General features: G+C 41.8%; 1 protein-coding gene across 2 annotated transcripts in view; it reads left to right on the plus strand.

Moving 5' to 3' along the window:
* The window catches only part of ints7 (integrator complex subunit 7), a 79,256-nt gene extending 62,347 nt beyond the window's left edge, over positions 1-16,909 (plus strand). For both annotated transcript variants that reach the window (XM_070889510.1, XM_070889511.1), the window contains 5 exons: positions 251-319; positions 5,011-5,143; positions 7,164-7,262; positions 9,825-10,010; positions 11,314-16,909. In XM_070889510.1, coding sequence (XP_070745611.1) covers positions 251-319; positions 5,011-5,143; positions 7,164-7,262; positions 9,825-10,010; positions 11,314-11,607 — 781 coding nt within the window. In that variant the 3' untranslated portion in view covers positions 11,608-16,909. The remainder of the gene's footprint in view (positions 1-250; positions 320-5,010; positions 5,144-7,163; positions 7,263-9,824; positions 10,011-11,313) is intronic.
* The last annotated feature ends 1,217 nt before the right edge of the window (positions 16,910-18,126 follow it).

Consider the following 18,126-nt stretch of genomic DNA (forward strand, 5'->3'; position numbering starts at 1 on the left):
GTTGCCATTGAGATTGCACGAAAGAAATAGAATAAATGGCAGGTTTCAGTTGCATTACTTCAAGGGGTTTCTTTCTTTAAGACTCTGATAGATATCCAGTTTTGTCGACTTGTAATGAACACCTTATTTGCTATTATTTACTCAGTAGAGTATGCAAATTACCATTTCACTTTGAACTTGAGAACAGGGTGGTGCAGCTTAAATGGCTAAATTGTTTTCTAAACACCGTGGCCTTTAACTTTATCCTCAGGCAGCAACAAAGTTGCCTACTGATTTCACACTCTATTGAAGCGCTGATCCTGGATCCAGATTCTGCTAGGTAACAACTTCTAGTATGTGTGTTATTGTGTGGTAATTTCTATGACTGATATGTGCTATGAAGTGCCGCTGGCAGGAACTTGTTATGGATGAAGAGCCTGAGTGGTGCAGTTGGTTAGCATAAACCGCCCTTTCACCTCAATTTTGAATCCAACCCAGACTGATGGGATGAGAGTCTCTTTGTTCTGCTAGTTATAAACGTCTTGGTGAAATACTTTCAGCCAATTTCCTTCCTGTTCCTACTGGTGTGCATCAACAGCTTAAAACTGCTAATAATTTAGCATGCATTGACACTAGTCTGCCAATCTCACTCAGACTATATGGATAACTGATAAAGTAGTAGGTGCTGTTATAAGGTTGGAGTCCAGTCTTGTTGCTGGTGCAGAGTTGAGAGACCATTATTCTGCTGTTGGCTGTGTTATACATGACTTGGTGTCACTAAAAAGTAAGTCAGAAGCACAACCCAAGAGCCACTGTTAACACCTTCAGCTGCAAATTTAGTCAAGACCTCAATCATTATGTCAAGAATGCATTGGTTTAGCAGCCCAGCTGTCAGGCTACTCCGACACCGCAAATTAAATAAACCACAATATGAAAAAATTTAAAATTCAATGACTGATACGCTGAAGTTAGAGATCTAATGGAATTCTACAATTCACACGTTCAGAGCCTTCTGAATAAGGCTCAGATGTTCTCTTGGGAACCTTTGATTAGAACGGATGAATTGTTGCAATAATACCAACTGTGCACGATATTGATGTCTGCCCCCATAAAGACTGCTTATTACTTTGCTTTTTACAGGATAGTACCAGTTAGAATATAGAATTAACTCTTAAAATTACAGGAGCCATTTGCAGCTGCTTGTTGAGATTGTTCCTGGTAGTGTTTTTCATTCCTCTTTTCTTGTAGAATTTAAAACTCAATTCTGTGGTAGAGGTTATCTTTTTGCTTTCACAGACTTCAAGATGTGTAATTGAGTGAATGTAGTGTGCAGAACAACATTATAGTATGTCAGCCAGTGGCTCAGTTGGTAGCACCCTCGCCTCCGAGTCAAAAGGTTGTGGGATAAAGACCCAGTCCAGAGACTTGAGCACAAATATCTCGGCTGACAATCCAGTGCAGTGTTGAGAGAGTTGCTGTCTTTTGGATGAGACGTTAAACTGAGGGCCAATCTGCTCTCTCGGGTAAACCTAAAAGATCCTATGGCACTGTTTTGACCAGACTACAGCAAGATCTGAGCAACATTCAGCCTTGAGCTCAAGTCACATGTAACATTTGGTCACTTAAGTTCCAGATAATAATCAGCTCCAAAAAGAAAAGGCTTAAGCCCCCTCCCCTGATCTTCAATGACCCATCTCCTGCCATCAACATCTTGGGTTGACCAGAAGCTGAACTGGACTAGCCATCATCATCATCATCATAGGCAGTCCCTTGAAATCAAGGCAGACTTGCTTCCACTCCAAAAATGAGTTCTCAGGTGACTGTACAGTCCAATATGGGAATTACAGTCTCTGTCACAGGTGGGATAAGCAGTCATTGAAGGAAAGGGTGAGTGGGAAGTCTGGTTTGCCGCACTTTCCTTCCATTGCCTGCGCTTGTCCTCCGCATGGTCTTGGGCCAGGGATTCACAAATGCCGGTGGGGATGTTGCACTTTATCAAGGAGGCTTAAAGGGTGTCCTTGAAACATTTCCTCTGCCCACCTGGGGCTCGCCTGCCATGTAGGAGTTCCGAATAGAGCGCTTGTTTGGGAGTCTCGTGTCGGGCATGTTGGCCTGATCGAGAACACTGATGTTGGTGCGTCTATCCTCCCAATGGATTTGCAGGATCTTGCGGAAGCAGCGTTGGTGGTATTTCACTAGCGCTTTGAGTTGTCGACTGTATATGGTCCATGTCTCTGAGAACAGCAAGGCATCAGGAGCAGATGGAATCCCCGCTGAGGAACTAAAGTATGGCAGAGCTAAAGAGCTCCTTCCAGAGATGCAATGCAGATTTTGTCCACTAAGGGATGACAACTACAGGAGAAGTGCAGGGAACAGCACCAATCCTTGTACATGGACTAGCCATATCAATATTGTAGCTACAAGAGCAGTGCAGAGACTGGTCGGGGCGAAGGAGCGGCGAGAGACTGTGGAGGGATGTGGTCGGGGTCCAGGAGAGGCTTAAGTTCGGGGCCCAGGGGAAGCACGGGCCAGCCCACACTGCGATATGTGTGTGCACTAGGCCCGTGCAGCAGAGCTGGTCTCCAGTCGTCTTGGTTAACCCTTGCCACTGGATCAAGACCTAGCTCTGTCAAGCCCGTGTGGTGGCTGGTGTGCAACCACACGTTAAAAATATCCACACACAGGCATCTTCCACCCTTCAGGATGTAGTTCAGTACCTGGAATATTAGGTCCTTCATTGAAACACCTGTGAACTCATCCTTTTTTTGGCGTGGAAACAAGTCATCTTCGTTTCAAGGAACTGCCTATGATGATGATGCAGAGACTGGGTGCTTTCTGATGAGTGGCTCACCTGATCCCTCAATGTCTTTCCACTATCTAAAAGGCTTAATCAGGAGTGCAATGGGAATACTAATCACTAGCCTGGATAGATTCAGCCACAAAAACACTAAAGAAGCTCAGCACCATCCATGACAGAGCAGTTTGGTTGGTGACCCTGCCACTGAATTACATATCCATTCCCTCCATCACCAGCACACTGTAGCTGCAATATATACTATTTACAGGATGCACTGCCGCAACTCATTAAGCTTATTTTGACAACATTTCCGAGCTCCATTATCTATACCAGCAAGGGCAAGAGCAGCAGCGTCATGGTCACACACCATCTGATTTGCATATAACCACTATTTAATACAAGGGCCTCCGAGGTGTAAGGAGAAAGTCCACCACCACCATCGCAGTAATTTAAGGAGGGCAAGAAATATGGCTTGCCAGCATTGCCCACATCCCAAGAATAAAATTGTAAAGCAAGGATTATTGAACCATAATTATTTTTCAGTCACATTGTTTTCTGATATGATAAACTAGTTGCACATTTCCTGTGCAAACAATGCTTCTATACTTCTCCGGGAGCTGGTCCCAAACTCTAACTGTCACGGTCCTATCGGAAAGGAAAGCAATGAGCAGCCTTTCACTGAGCAGACATTGATATCTTGCACAGTTGCTGTTATCGCAGCAATTCAGCCTTACTTGAATTAGTATATTGCAGAAGGTCCTACTTTACTTTTCTGCAATGAATGCTTGTTTGATTTATAGAATTATAATTATAATTCTTAACTTCAATATATTACCTATTGAACTTTTAATTTTCTCTTTTTTTTGTACTGTGGTTTATTTAATCTTTGCCCTATGGGTAGCCTGGAAGCTGCAATGCTAATGCTTTGAATTATTTCCTAAGTTGCAGAAGTAAAATCCCAGTCTTAACTAAAATTTGCTTTCTCATAATTATGGAAGAAAATGGCATCCCAGCTGCATTAAACTAATTAATTTATCTTGTGTGCCAGAATAACCCAAGAGTGTTACTGATGGATTTAGATGCCCTTGGACTAAGTTGGTGGAGAGGGGAGGGTTTTTTTCCAGGATAAGTCGTGGATATATTTGCAGAGTGGGGTTTCATGTAGAGGCCCTGAAGTTTTGCGGCGAATGAATTTAATCCATATAAGCTTTCTATGAGATTGCATTGCGCTAGATTAAATATTCTAGGTCTCTCTCTCCCGCCCCCCTGCCTTTAGAATGTGTGGGGGGATGGGGGGCAGGGAAGCAAATGACTTATCAGCAAAATGTAGAGCCCTAATTCCAAATCACCCTTATTCATATAAATTTTAATTTCTGGAGCAAGACGACAAAATTGTAGCAACTTGTTCAACTGTTGTGAATGTGCTTGAGAAATAGATATTCTCTCCCTGCAGTGTAATGTCATCATGTCTGGAACTAAACTTTTACTAGGTCCATGCATGAGAAAGAAACACTGCAATTCATGTATCCTGCCAACTGCACAGCCTCCACACTATCCCCTGCCTGCATCGGCTGCATGTTTTTTTTTCCGGGAAGAACAATTCTTAAATCTCGTTTTTTTTAAAAAAAATTAGGATTCAGTCATAAAAACGTGCCATACTTGCACGCGCAACCTGATCACTGGAGCCCAAAAATAACCAGGCACGTTAACACTTCCCTGGATTTTCATATAAAATGATTGCCAAATTTATGTTAAAATGGGGAAAATACAATTTTTGCTATCTCTAGATGAAACACCAATACATAGTGGATTCTGTTGTGAGCCAATCGTGCTTGAACACTTCAGAGCATCCTCAAAGTTATTTAAAATTATTATTTTATTTCCTTTTGGCTTCAGTGCACAATGCATCTACCCTATCCATCACACACATTTTATTTTATTTAGATCATGAAGCCAGCTGCGTAGAGCGAATATTCTACAGAACAATAATGGGTGTAAGGATGCTATGTTTATCTCAGAAATGAAGCAGGCCTACATAGCTATTTGTCACCCTCCTCCTGTGCTCCACATAAAATTGCAGCCATTCCCATTCAGTTGTCACATGCATATAAAAATAGTTTTATTATAGTGGGTAAACTATGGACAACAGTATGTATAAACTAACATGGCTAAAATCTAAATATATTGCTGCTCAAAGCTTTGAAGGTGATCTGTTTTAATTGACCCTCCTGCAGTTTCCAAGAGTACGGATGCAGTGGGAATGCGCACGCTGAGAGCGAGTATGAAAGAAGCATGCTGTTTGTGTTTGCTCAGGTGCTGGAGGATGTTGAGTCTCTCAGCAGGAAGTATCCTCCGGTGTCCTACCTGGTAAGTACAGTAGATTGCAGCTGGTGAGGACATTTCCAGTGTCGAGAGTCCATCTATTAATTGTGACAGTTTTGTGCCTAATGTAATGCTTCTGTTTTGTGAAAAAGCAGTCAGCTTCTCAAAAGGCTGAAAATGTTTAATTTCCCCATCCACCGTTGCCCTTCTTCCATATTTTCTCCTTCCTTGCATCAAATCTCAGTAGTGCAGAGATCCACTAGACCATCAGTGAAGATCATTTGTGTTTCTTCAGGTGTCAGTGGTAGTAATCATGCCCAATGATCCCGTTGTGCAGCGATCTGCAGGTCCTGCATAGTCGGCTCTATGGCATTCTAATGGCAAGAACCGCGCATACGTAGTAATTTGAATGGACCACGCAGCCCTTTAAAGGGGCCGCGTACCCAAAAAGAATTACAGGGGACATAGATCATGCCTCAGAGTCGGCTTGTGTGTTCAAGCCCTACTCCACAGATGTGAGCGCATAATCCAGGCCTACACCTCAGTGCAGTACTGAGGGAATCCTTTACTGTCAGAGGTACCGTCTTTCATTTGAGACATTAAACTGGGGACGTGTCTCACCTCTCGGGGGAACATAAAAGATCCTATGGCACTTTTCAAAGAAAAGCAGAGGCGTTCTCCCAGTGTCCTGGCCAACTTTCATCCCTAAACCAACACCACCAAATCAGATTATCTGCTCATTTGTCTCATTACTGTTTGTGAGGGGCATCCGAAACGGAGGAGGATGTTCCATAGACCCTTGCGGTTGACAGTGTCAAAGGCCTTTGTAAGGTCGAAGAAGGCCATGTATAAGTGCTGGCGCTGCTCCCTGCATTTTTCCAGCAGCTGTCGCGCTGCAAAGATCATGTCCGTTGTGTTCCGTAGGGGATGAAATCTGCACTGACTCCGGGAGGAGCTCCTCGGCCACAGGGAGAAGACGGTTGAGGAGAACTAAAGCGACATTTTTCCAGTGGCTGATAGCAGGGCGATTCCTCTGTAGTTGCCGCAGTCGGACTTGTCCCCTTTTTTAAAAAGATGGTCATGATCACTGCATCTCTCAGATCTCCCGGCATGCTCTCCTCCCTCCAGATGAGGGAGATGAGGTCATGCATCCGCGCCAACAGTGCTTCTCCGCCATACTTTAGCGCCATCCGCCCCCGTAGCCTTGTTGTTCTTGAGCTGTCTTATGGCTTTTCCTACCTTTTGTAACGTTGGGGTTTCACTACATTACAACTGAATACACATCAAAAGTACTTTGACTATGAAGCTTTTTGGGGATGTTCTGAGGTTGTGAAAGGTACTTTAGAAATGCAAGTTCTTTCTTTCTCTATTGAGACTGTTGTAAAATGTCTAATGGGTTATTCCGGTGTCCAGATCCTGGGCCAGTATGTCCGCTGATCTTTTCTTTTTTACCCTCTTAGCTGAAAATTTTTCTGGGAGTCGCATTTCAACAGCACCATGTTTTTAGTGGTTACCGGGAACAATGTCAGTAATATGAGCATATATTTAACTAGTTCAGTTTAATACTAAAATAATTGACTTCGGGAATAAAAATGTTTAGCAAAATTTACTTTAATCTTCGTGTCATTTAATTTTATTTTGCAGTAGACACTCGCCGAAACAGCCGGAGATTAATTTTATTAATCAAACAAACAAAACACACAATATGTATAAAATACTAGTAGATCTTCTATGGTTTTGCACATATGGGGTCGATCAAGTGCATTCTTCAGGTCAAGCAGAATTTAGCACGCAGCTGAATAATTGGATGAAGGTGGGGGACGGAGGGGGCGGGCAGGAGGAGTTCTCGGGGGAGGAAAACTCAAGGCAGAACATTGGTGCCGATGTTGTATATTAATTTCATTTAGCTTTCAAAAATGTACAGGGTAATTTTGCAGGTTAATAAACCTATTTAATTATCTACGTGTAGATTATTAGGGTAACTAACCTGTACAATTGCAGTGTCATGTGCTGATCTTTTTCTTACAGCAATATGATGATTATTGATCTTGTCATTTGATTCCAGCACACCATGTGCCTATGTGGGGCTGTCATTTCCTTGCTGAAGGTCCCCTTGTCATTTCAGAGATATTTCTTCCAAAAGCTTCAGTCTACCAGCATCAAGGTATGTCTGTTAAAGGAACTGGCTGATTTTTGCTTTGGACATTGTTGGAAGGCTTTTCCTCCGATTTTGCAGTAATTTTTAAACCTTTTAGTTTCACTAAAATTTTAGGTCCTAAGTAACTTGTACTTTCTCAGTTTAGAACTCCTCTCTTCCTCATTCTTCCTTTCTGTTCACATCACCCAGCCTGCCATATTCAAATTATTATTTTTATCTTTTCTTTTTAATCAAAATGTAGCATCTCACATTTATTGACATTGAATTTCATCTGCCACGTTTTTGGGCATTTCAGCTTCTTATCAATATCCTTTTGAAGTTTCATTTGGTTCTCAGAATTATTTTCTGTGCCTTAATACAATCACTATCACTAAAGAAATAGTACCAGGTAAAATAATGGAACTGATGGCTTGCATCCTTGGGTCCTAAAAGAAGTGGCTGCAGAGATAGTGGATGCATTGGTTGTAATCTACCAAAATTCCCTGGATTCTGGGAAGGTCCCAGCGGATTGGAGACCGGTTAGCCTAACATCTGTCATTGGGAAAATACTGGAGTCCATTATTAAGGAAGCAGTAGCAGGACATTTGGAAAAGCATAATTCAATCAAGCAGAGTCAGAATGTTTTTATGAAAGGGAAATCATGTTTGACAAATTTGCTGGAGTTCTTCGAGGATGTAACGAGCAGGGTGGATAAGGGGGAACCTGTGGATGTGGTGTATTTGGATTTCCAGAAGGCATTCGATAAGGTGCCACATAAAAGGTTACGGGGTTGGGGGTAATATATTAGCATGGATTGAGGATTGGCTAACTAACAAAAAACAGAGAGTCGGGATAAATGGATCATTTTCCGGTTGGCAAACAGTGACTAGTGGGGTGCCACAGGGATCGGTGCTGGGGCCTCAACTATTTACAATCTATGTTAATGACTTGGATGAAGCGACTGAGTTTGCTGATGATACAAAGATGGGTGGGAAAGCAAATTGTGAGGACACACAAAATCTGCTAAGTGAGTGGGCAAGAATTTGACAGATGGAAAATAATGTCGGAAAATGTGAGGTTATCCACTTTGGCAGAAAAATAGAAAAGCAGATTATAATTTAAATGGAGAAAAATTGCAAAGTGCTGCAGTACAGAGGGACCTGGGGATCCTTGTGCATGAAACACAAAATGTTAGTATGCAGGTACAGCAAGTAATCAGGAAGGCAAATAGAATGTTGGCCTTTATTGCAAGGGGGATGGAGTATAAAACCAGAGAAGTCCTGCTACAACTGTACAGGGTATTGGTGAGGCCACATCTGGAGTACTGCGTGCAGTTTTGGTCTCCGTATTTAAGAAAGGATATACTTGCACTGGAGGCTGCTCAGAGAAGGTTCACTACGTAGATTCCAGAGATGAGGGGGTTGATTTATGAAGAAAGGTTGAGTCGGTTGGGTTTATACTCATTGGAGTTCAGAAGAATGAGAGGTGATCTTATCGAAACATATAAGATAATGAGAGGGCTGGACAAGTTGGATGCAGAGAGCATATTTCCACTCATAGGGGAAACTGAAACTAAGGGGCATAGTCAGAATAATGGACCGCCCATTTAAAACTGAGATGAGTAATTTTGTTTTCTCAGAGGATTGTAAATCTGTGGAATTCTGTGCCCCAGTGAGCTGTGGAGGCTGGGTCATTGAATATATTTAAGGCAGAGATAGACAGATTTTTGAGCGATAAAGGAATAAAGGGTTATAGGGAGCGGGCGGAGAAGTGGAGCTGAGTCCATGATCAGAGCAGCTATGATTTTATTAAATGGCGGAGCAGGCTCGAGGGATCAAATGGTCTACTCCTGCTCCTATTTCTTGTGTTCTTCTGTTTTAGTACTATTTGCATATTTTGACACCACTCCCTTTGGCCTTGTATCCAAGTCATTGATGTACACAATGAATGGAAGTGTGGTGCCACTTCTTGAGAATTTTCCCTTAAATCATCTCTCTCTCCTCCATTCTAACTAATTTTTAATCCAATTTGCTACCTTTACCCCTAATTCCACGCCCCTTAATTTTCTCCAGCAGTCTCGTGTGGTATCTTGTCAAAGGCCTTCTGAAAGTCGATGTACACCACATTGACTACATTTCCCCCATCCACCATATCTGTAATCTTCCCAAAGAACTGTATCAGATTTATCAAACACAATCTTGCTTTCTGAAATTAATGTTGGCTGCTTCTAATTATGTTCTCTTCATCTAGATATTTAAACATTTCACCTTTATGAAAGATTCCAAAATTTTCCCCACTACAGGTGTTAAACTGACTGGTCAGGAATTATCTGACGCTGTCTCCGTTTATGAAAATAGATATTACATTAGCTACTGTCCAGTCCGCTTGTAGACGGCACATTGGTAGACTCCTGAAATATAATTTGTAGTGTATGGGAGCATTTCCACTGAATAATCCAGAAATCAGTGCTTTGGACTAACTTCTAAACCAGCTAAGATAAGAAATGTTAGTACAGGCTTTTTATTGATTTAAGCTTTCCAAAGGGTCATTACAATTGCAATTAATTCATATTTTCTAATGTCTTTGCAGTTGGCACTGTCACCTTCACCCCGCACTCCAACAGAACCAATCACAGTGCAGAATAACCAGCAACTGGCTCTGAAGGTGGAAGGAGTTATCCAGCATGGCTCAAAGCCTGGGTTCTTCCGGAAAATTCAGGCAGTTTGTCTAAATGTTTCTTCCTCACTACAGAGCAAGGGTGTGCAAGATTACAAGGTAGCTGCCCCATGGAGTTTAAAAATCTGCATTTATCCTAAATAGGCTATAGCATGGTATTGATAACCTAATATTTGAAAACATTTTTTGTGTAATGATTTGTGAAAAAATGAATGTTGATTCATGTTTGTTTGTGATTGTGATTGCGAACTAATATCAGTAGTTCTCGTGGGATTATTAGGGTTGGAGAGGAAGGAGTTTAGGAATAGGACACCAGTCCAGTTTTCATTTTACATTAATGATTAATGTAGCCATTGGTGATATATTTTACAGGTTAGGGCACAGTTTGATATCTTGGCCCTGAATTCGCGGCCCCTACAGACGCGCACGAGGTGCACGCGCCCGGAGGGGCCCCGCATGTTCTGGGTATAGGCATGCGAAGCGATTGCGCGTGAACCCGGAATTTGCAATCCGTCAAGAATCCTCGACAGATCACATGCATCCGGAAGTAAAGGGCCTCCGCGGGCAGAGAGTTGGGCTATTGCCCAGCGAATGCCCATGAAATTTTTACGACTGACAGCGTAAGACTTTTAAAGGACAGAAAAATATATTTAAAAAAATAATAATTTAAACATTTAAAATCTTGCTAACTACGGTAAGTTTATTTTTAGACCCTTTAAAATATGTAAATTTATATTTCAAAAAATCAAATTTTTGTTTTAATTAATTAAATTCCATTTTGATTAATTTTAAATAAATGATGTTTGTTTTAAATTTATTTTAAGTGTTTGTGTGTTTTGCGGGGTATTCCCATTCATACTTATGGTGATTCCATACATACGGAACTCACCGCAAGTATGATTGGGAATACCCCTACTTTGGTTGGGCCGGCCCACGTGATCCCAGGGATGCAAGCGAAGCGTCTATGTCCCTGGAATACGTGGGCCTCTACCACAAGCCACCGAACCTCCCGGACCACCAGGTAAGTTCGTAGAAATTTTTCAGGTCGGAGGCATCCATCCGACCGGAATTTCTAGGCCCTTGTCTTGCGCCTTTCTGTGCAGCCTGAACCTGGTCTTCAAGCGTTGTTGTACATTACTGAAAATGTGAATGTATTTTCTTCAAGATAATATTATAGTTGTTCCTCTCAGTGTAGCTGTGTATTGTGAACTTTTGTCCATTTGTCACTTGATTGTTCACAATGATCAGTGATTGTTTATTTTCTCAAAACTGAATGGATAATTGTGACAAAACTTTGGATTTATGCAACCAACTGAATTTATAACTTCAGTATAACTTATGAACTTTATACTGATGACTGATGTGGTATGGGTTTAAATTGCTTGTTATGCCCATTTCCTAGATATTGCTGGAGAATATGACCAATGAAATGGAGCAGCGAGTGGAGCCCCATAATGACTACTTCAGCACTCAGTTCCTGTTATGTTTTGCTGCACTTGGTAACCACAGTGTTACTGTTGAAGCATCTGTTATTGACTCTAATGGTATCATTTGGAAGACAGGACCCAAAACTACCATTGCTATCAAATCCATGGAGGATCCATTCTCGCAGCAGCAACGCCTGCAGCAGCAGCAACAACAGCAGTCACAACAACAGTCACAGCTGCAGCAGAGGAATGCACTCTGCCGATTTTAAAAATGAATCACTTATAGATAGGAAATAGACCGTGTGTGAGAACATTTTGCAAGGTAATTAAGACTTTTGCCAAATATCAGACGTGCAGCATAATAGTGTTGGAGAACTTCGGGAATGTACTGTATCCTTTAATATTCCCTAATATTGTATTATGCAGCTTGTAGTCCAGATTAAGGAAGTTTTTATTTTGTTTTATAACCTACTCCAGTAAGTTTCATCTTGCTCTCTTCACCAACCCTTTCTGCCCTGTCCACCAGAAAACAAACCAAAACCACTACTCTGCTTTCACTGCTAGTGCTGCTCTTTGGATCAGCTGACAGGTTGCGCATTTTATTTTCTAACCTCCCTATTTCAGAATCAATATGTGAGTTAACTGGTTCTAGCTAAGTTAAATTTCTTTATCTGCTAATTTTGAATTTGGAAAGATTGTGATCTTGGATTGAGCAGTGACTATAGGATTTGAGTTGATTACATTACAACACAAAATTCTATTGTGAATTGATACAGATTTAATGAATGGGGCAAGCCTGTAAAGTGTGAAATCCCACACTTCTCAAAAGAACATCCAGTGGCAGTGTCCATGCTTAACTGCCCTGACCAGTGTTGCTGGAGCGAGGGGGGGGGGGGACATAGGAACAGGAGTAGGCCGTTCAGCCCCTCAAGCCTGCTCCGCCATTCAATTCGATCATGGCTCATCTGTACCTCAGCTCCATTTACCCACCTTAGCCCTTGATACCCGTAGCTAACACAAATGTATCGATCTCTGCTTGAAAATTTCAATTGACCCAGAATCCCACAGCCTTTTTGAGGGAGAGAATCCCAGATTTCCACTACCCTTTGTGTGAAAATGTGCTTCCTGATTTCACTCCTAAATGGCCCAGCTCTAATTTTAACATTAAGCCCCCTTGTTCTGGATTTCTCCCACTATAGCAAATAGTTTCTCTGTATCAACCTCATTAAATCCCTTGATTAGATCACCCCTCAAGCTTCTAAACTCGATGGAATAGAATCCAAGTTTATGAAACCTGCCCTCCTAATTTTTTTAACCCTGTAAGCCCCAGTATAATTCTGGTGAATGTGTGTTGTTCTCCCTCCAAGGTCAATATATGCTTTTTGAGGTGCAGCGGCCAAAACTGAACACAATACTCCAGATGGGATCTGACCAAGGCCTTGCAATTGAAGCATTACTTCCTCACTTTTATATTCAAAGCCCTTTTGAGATCAGCCAACATTCTATTCACCTTCTTGATTACTTTTTGTGCACTAGCTTTTAATGATCTATGCACATGGACACCCAAATCCTGTTGCTCCTGCAGAGCTTCTAGTCTTTCATCATTAAGAAAATATTCTGCTTTATTTTTCTCTGATCAATGTCTGACCTTTCATTTCCCCACATTGAACTCCATCTTTTATAAAAAATTCATTCTTATGTGAGAGCACTGGCAAGGCCAGCATTTATTGCCCTTGAGAACGTGTTGATGGATCTTCTTGAAATGCTGCAATCAGTATGGTGAAAGTGCTCTCACGGTGCTGATATGTAGGGAGTTTTAGGATTTTGACCCAGTGGTGATGCATGTACAAGTCGGAAAGGTATGTGACTTGCCAGGCAACTTGGAGGTGATGCTATTCTCATGCACCTGCTGCCCTTGTCCTTTGAGGTGGTGGAGTTTGCCAGTTTGAGAGGTTCTGCTGAAGAAGCCTTGGCGAGTTGCATCCTGTACATAGTACACATCATCATAGGCAGTCCCTCAAAATCGAGGAAGACTTGCTTCCACTTTAAAAGTGAGTTCTCAGGTGGCTGTACAGTCCAGTGAGGGAATTACAATCTTTGTAACAGGTGGGGCAGACAGTGGTTGAAGAAAAGGGTGGGTGGGGAGCCTGGTTTGCTGCACGCTCCTTCCGCTGTCTGCGCTTGGTTTCTGCATGCTCGGCAACGAGACTCGAGGTGCTGAGTGCCCTCCCAGATGCTCTTCCTTCACTTTGGGCAGTCTTGGGCCAGAGATTCCCAGGTGCCGTTGGGGATATTACACTTAAACACCCTCAAAGCCTCCTTGATAAAGTATTTCCTCTGCCCACCTGGGGCTCGCTTGCCATGTAGGAGTTCCAAGTAGAGCATTTGCTTAGGGAGTCTCTTGTCGGGCATGTGGACGATGTGGCCCGCCCAACGGAGCTGGTCGAGTGTGGTCAGTGCTTCGATGCTGAGGATGTTGGCCTGAGCGAGAAGACTGATGTTGGTACGTCTATTCTCCCAATGGATTTGCAGGATCTTGCGGAGGCAATGCTGTTGGTACTTCTCCGGTGCTTTGAGGTGTCTGCTGTATATGGTCTACGTCTCTGAGCCAGATAAGAGGGCAGGTATCACAACTGCCCTGCAGACCATAAGCTTGGTGCGAGATTTAAAGTCCTGGTCTTCAAACACACACTTCCTCAGGCGATCGAAGGCTGCGCTGGCACACCAGAAGCAGTGTTGGACCTCGTCATCGATGTCTGCCCTTGTTGATAGTAGGCTCCAGAGGGATGGAAAATGGTCCACGTTGTCCATGGCCGAGCCATGGATTTTGATGACCGGGGGGCAGTGCTGTGTGGCGGGGTCAAGTTGGTGGACCTTTGTCTTATGGATGTTCAACGTAAGGCTCTTCCTTTCGTATGCCTCGGTGAAGGTGTTGACGATGGCTTGGAGTTGAGCCTCTGAGTGTGCGCAGATGCAAGCGTCGTCCACATAGTGTAGTTCGATGACAGAGGATGGGATGACCTGGATCTAGCCTGGAGGCGACTTAGGTTGAACAGGTTCCCATTAGTTCTATAGTTTATTGGTTCTATAGTACACACTGCAGCCAAGGTGCACCTGTGGTGAAGGAATTGGATGTTTAAGGTGTGAATGGGCTGCTGATCAAGCGGACAGTTTGGCCTGTATGCTCTTGAGCTTCTTGAGTATTGTTGCAGCTGCACCCATCCAGGCAAGTGGAGAGTATTCCATCGCATTCCGACTTGTGCCTTGTAGATGATGGGGAGGCTTTGAAGAGTCAGGTAGTGAATCTGAGGTTATCCACTTTGGGGGCAATAACAGGAAGGCAGAATATTATCTGAATGGCGGCAGATTAGGAAAAGGTGAGTTTCAACGAGACCTGGGTGTCATGGTACGTCAGTCATTGAAAGTTGGTATGTAGGTACAGCAGGCGGTGAAGAAGGCAAATGGTATGTTGGCCTTCATAGCTAGGAGATTTGAGTATAGGAGCGGGGAGTTCTTACTGCAGTTGTACAGGGCCTTGGTGAGGCCTCACCTGGAATGTTGTGTTCAGTTTTGGTCTCGTAATCTGAGGAAGGACGTTCTTACTATTGAGGGAGTGCAGCGAAGGTTCACCAGACTGATTCCCGAGATGGTAGAACTGACATATGAGGAGAGACTGGATCGACTGGGCCTGTATTCACTGGAGTTTAGAAGGATGAGAGGGATCTCATAGAAACACACAAAATTCTGACAGGACTGGACAGGTTAGATGCAGGAAGAATGTTCCCAATGTTGGAGAAGTCCAGAACCAGGGAACATAGTTTAAGGATAAGGGTAAGCCATTTAGGACTGAGATGAGGAGAAACTTCTTCACTCAGAGAGCTGTTAACCTGTGGAATTCCCTACCGCAGAGAGTTGTTGATGCCAGTTCATTGGATATATTCAAGAGGGAGTTAGATATGGCCCTTACGGCTAAAGGGATCAAGGGGTATGGAGAGAAAGCAGGAAAGGGGTACTGAGGTGAATGATCAGCCATGATCTTATTGAATGGTGGTGCAGGCTCGAATGGCCTACTCCTGCACCTATTTTCTATGTTTCTAGAAAAAAAACGAATCTCCCTATCCTTGAGTCGTGAAGCCAGATTTAAAACAAGCCTCTCCTCAAACAAATTTCATGTATTATTTTGTTCTGCCATAGACCAGGTGACCTTGATATTTACTGCCCTGTTATTTTTATATATGTGTGTGTGTGTTTGGTTTATTATAAATTCTGGAAATTAAGAATTTTAAGTTTTATAAATTTCAGGTTTATGCAGTTTCTTCAGATAAAAAGCAGTTGAGATAATATAACATAATTCTTTATGTAAAGACCATTTCCTGCAATCTGGTGATGAGCAACCCATACTGTCTACAGAAATACACGAGGCAAATATAAATTGCAGATGGATGTAGTGCTTAATACTTCTGGATTCTGGCAGCTGCCGATGGATTTTAGCACCCAATATCTCCAGTTGGATCTGTTACATTTATCTGCCTTACCTTAATAGGATTAGTTTTTTTGAATCATTAATCTTTCATTATCTCCACTTCTTGACATGTTTCAGCATGTAACTTTCAGAAATTAATGGACTATATCTAATTTTATGTCTACTCACATATCATATCTGCACAACTTAACGTCCTGTTGTCATGATTTTGTCTCCCATTGTGTCCAATTTTTAGTATAATTTCCTTTGTCCACATTTAAAATGGGATTTGTCTATGTAAGCTTGATATTGTTTACAATCTGGTCACTGGGTTCCCACAGATTGCTTAAAATGCTTTCAGATTTTTTTCCATCACCTTTTCTTTTCTCAGTAAGTTTTGTCCAAAATAAGGGTTTAAACAAAATTGAATTTAAAAAAAAAAAAAAAAAAAAAATTCGCAGTAGTTGAATTTATCCATTGAATTGTCATTTCTATCTTTTAATGCCTTTATTAAAGCTTTTACTTTAGGGCTTTGGTCTCTCCCAAAAGCCTGGGCTTGGATTTAATAATTTTGCCCAGATTTGAGTCCTGAGTTAAATTTAAATTGTGGAATTCTAAGCTTGTGTGGCGTATCTAATTTTCTGGGACACATCAGTATTGCTCAGTCAGCTGCAATGATGGAATATTGTTATTTGGTCTCTAGCAGTTTCTGCTTAAAAGATTTTCAAGATTATTTCAAGAAATGCTGGAGGAAAAATGTTAAAAGCCTTATTCAGGTAATATTCATATTGAGTTTTAAAAAAAAAAGCAGTGAGGATGTGTGTTTGTAAGAGGCTGTCTGTGTGTGAGAAACACCTATTGTAGTTATTTTCTGTTGTATAAACTTCATTGATATGAATTAAGTTAAAGAGAAGCACTGTCTTTTCTCATTGTAATTGAATTCATGTGTTTACTGTTGGATTTTGAAGCAAGCAGCCTTTAGTTGTCACACCTGATTATCACTTGTGTTCTGTTCACTGTTGGAAAAATGTAGATTTGAATTGCGAACAGCTGTCTATCACACACTTACTGTGTTTTTTCAAATAAAAACACATTTTGAAAGATGTAAATACCTGTATTTTATTAGCTGTAATTAGAATGTTTACATTTTCTTACAGCTGTGAGGAAGCCATAGATTGACATACAGATGCACATCCAGGGAGCAATTGCAAAACACCAAATTCAGTATTTACAAGGATCCTTTCGAAAGTCACAAACCAGCGCTGTGGCACAAGGGATTTCTCTGACCCCCAACCCATTGTGCCTTGCCCATGTTTTGCTTCATTGCTGACAGATCCCAGGAATCTCCCAGCAAGCCAAACCTCACATCCAACCCCTCCCTTCCTCCTGCCCCACCCCCAGTTCTGGTAAACGTTCTGTCGAACCCAAAGATACCTGTCTTCTGTGATTGCAGATCAAAGGATCCCCTCATGCTGCCAAGCTCCAGCAGCCCTACTGCCAGTACTGTTAAACACCAGGACCCCCAGTACTGTCCAAGCCCAGGACTATTTCCCAATGCTACCACAGCCCGCCCCCACCCCCGCTCACTTTGCAATCAAAGGGTAGGATTACACCTAAGTGCAGTTAAACTCCATTCCCTCTCTGAAATATTGCTAATACAGTACCAGATATCTACCTCTAATTGGCGCATATCATGTTGTGTATTTCCAATATTAGATACATAATATACCACTTGCACCCATTTTTCATAGAATAATGGACAGAGTTGTGAAATTCAATCCCTAAAGAAATCGTGAAAGTCCCAGAATTCATTTCAATAAAAATGTAATTTGACTTCAGTCATTGTAAATGAGTGGCCTTGATGTTATCTCCTACATGGCATAAATATCCCTATTGCAAAACAACAAATCGTCTGACTCATGAGTAATGGCAATGCAGATCAACTAGTAATATATTAAAAAATCTTGATCTGTGTGCTTTTCCTGCAAACTTTTTCCATTTTAAATTCCTATGTCATTTATAATGGAAATGATGTAAAACTTGCCATACTTTAATAGCACCCTCCCTTCAGTGGCTATGTGACATTAAATGGTATGAAGAGAATACAGGTAGTTTAATAATTCCAGTGCAATATTATACAAACCTAGATCTAGTTTAATGATGTTCTCGATCAACTCATGTCCTAATTTAATAGATATTTGTGCCGATTACAAGATTAAACCCATTCAGTGGAATATTCCAATAAATATAAATTAATTGTAGGAGTAAATTAAACTTAGACTTGGAAAAGCTAGTATCTGCTGTTTATTCATCGATGGTATCTAGT

The sequence above is a fragment of the Pristiophorus japonicus genome, chromosome 9 (genome assembly GCF_044704955.1).
Source record: "Pristiophorus japonicus isolate sPriJap1 chromosome 9, sPriJap1.hap1, whole genome shotgun sequence".
Taxonomy (NCBI): domain Eukaryota; kingdom Metazoa; phylum Chordata; class Chondrichthyes; family Pristiophoridae; genus Pristiophorus; species Pristiophorus japonicus.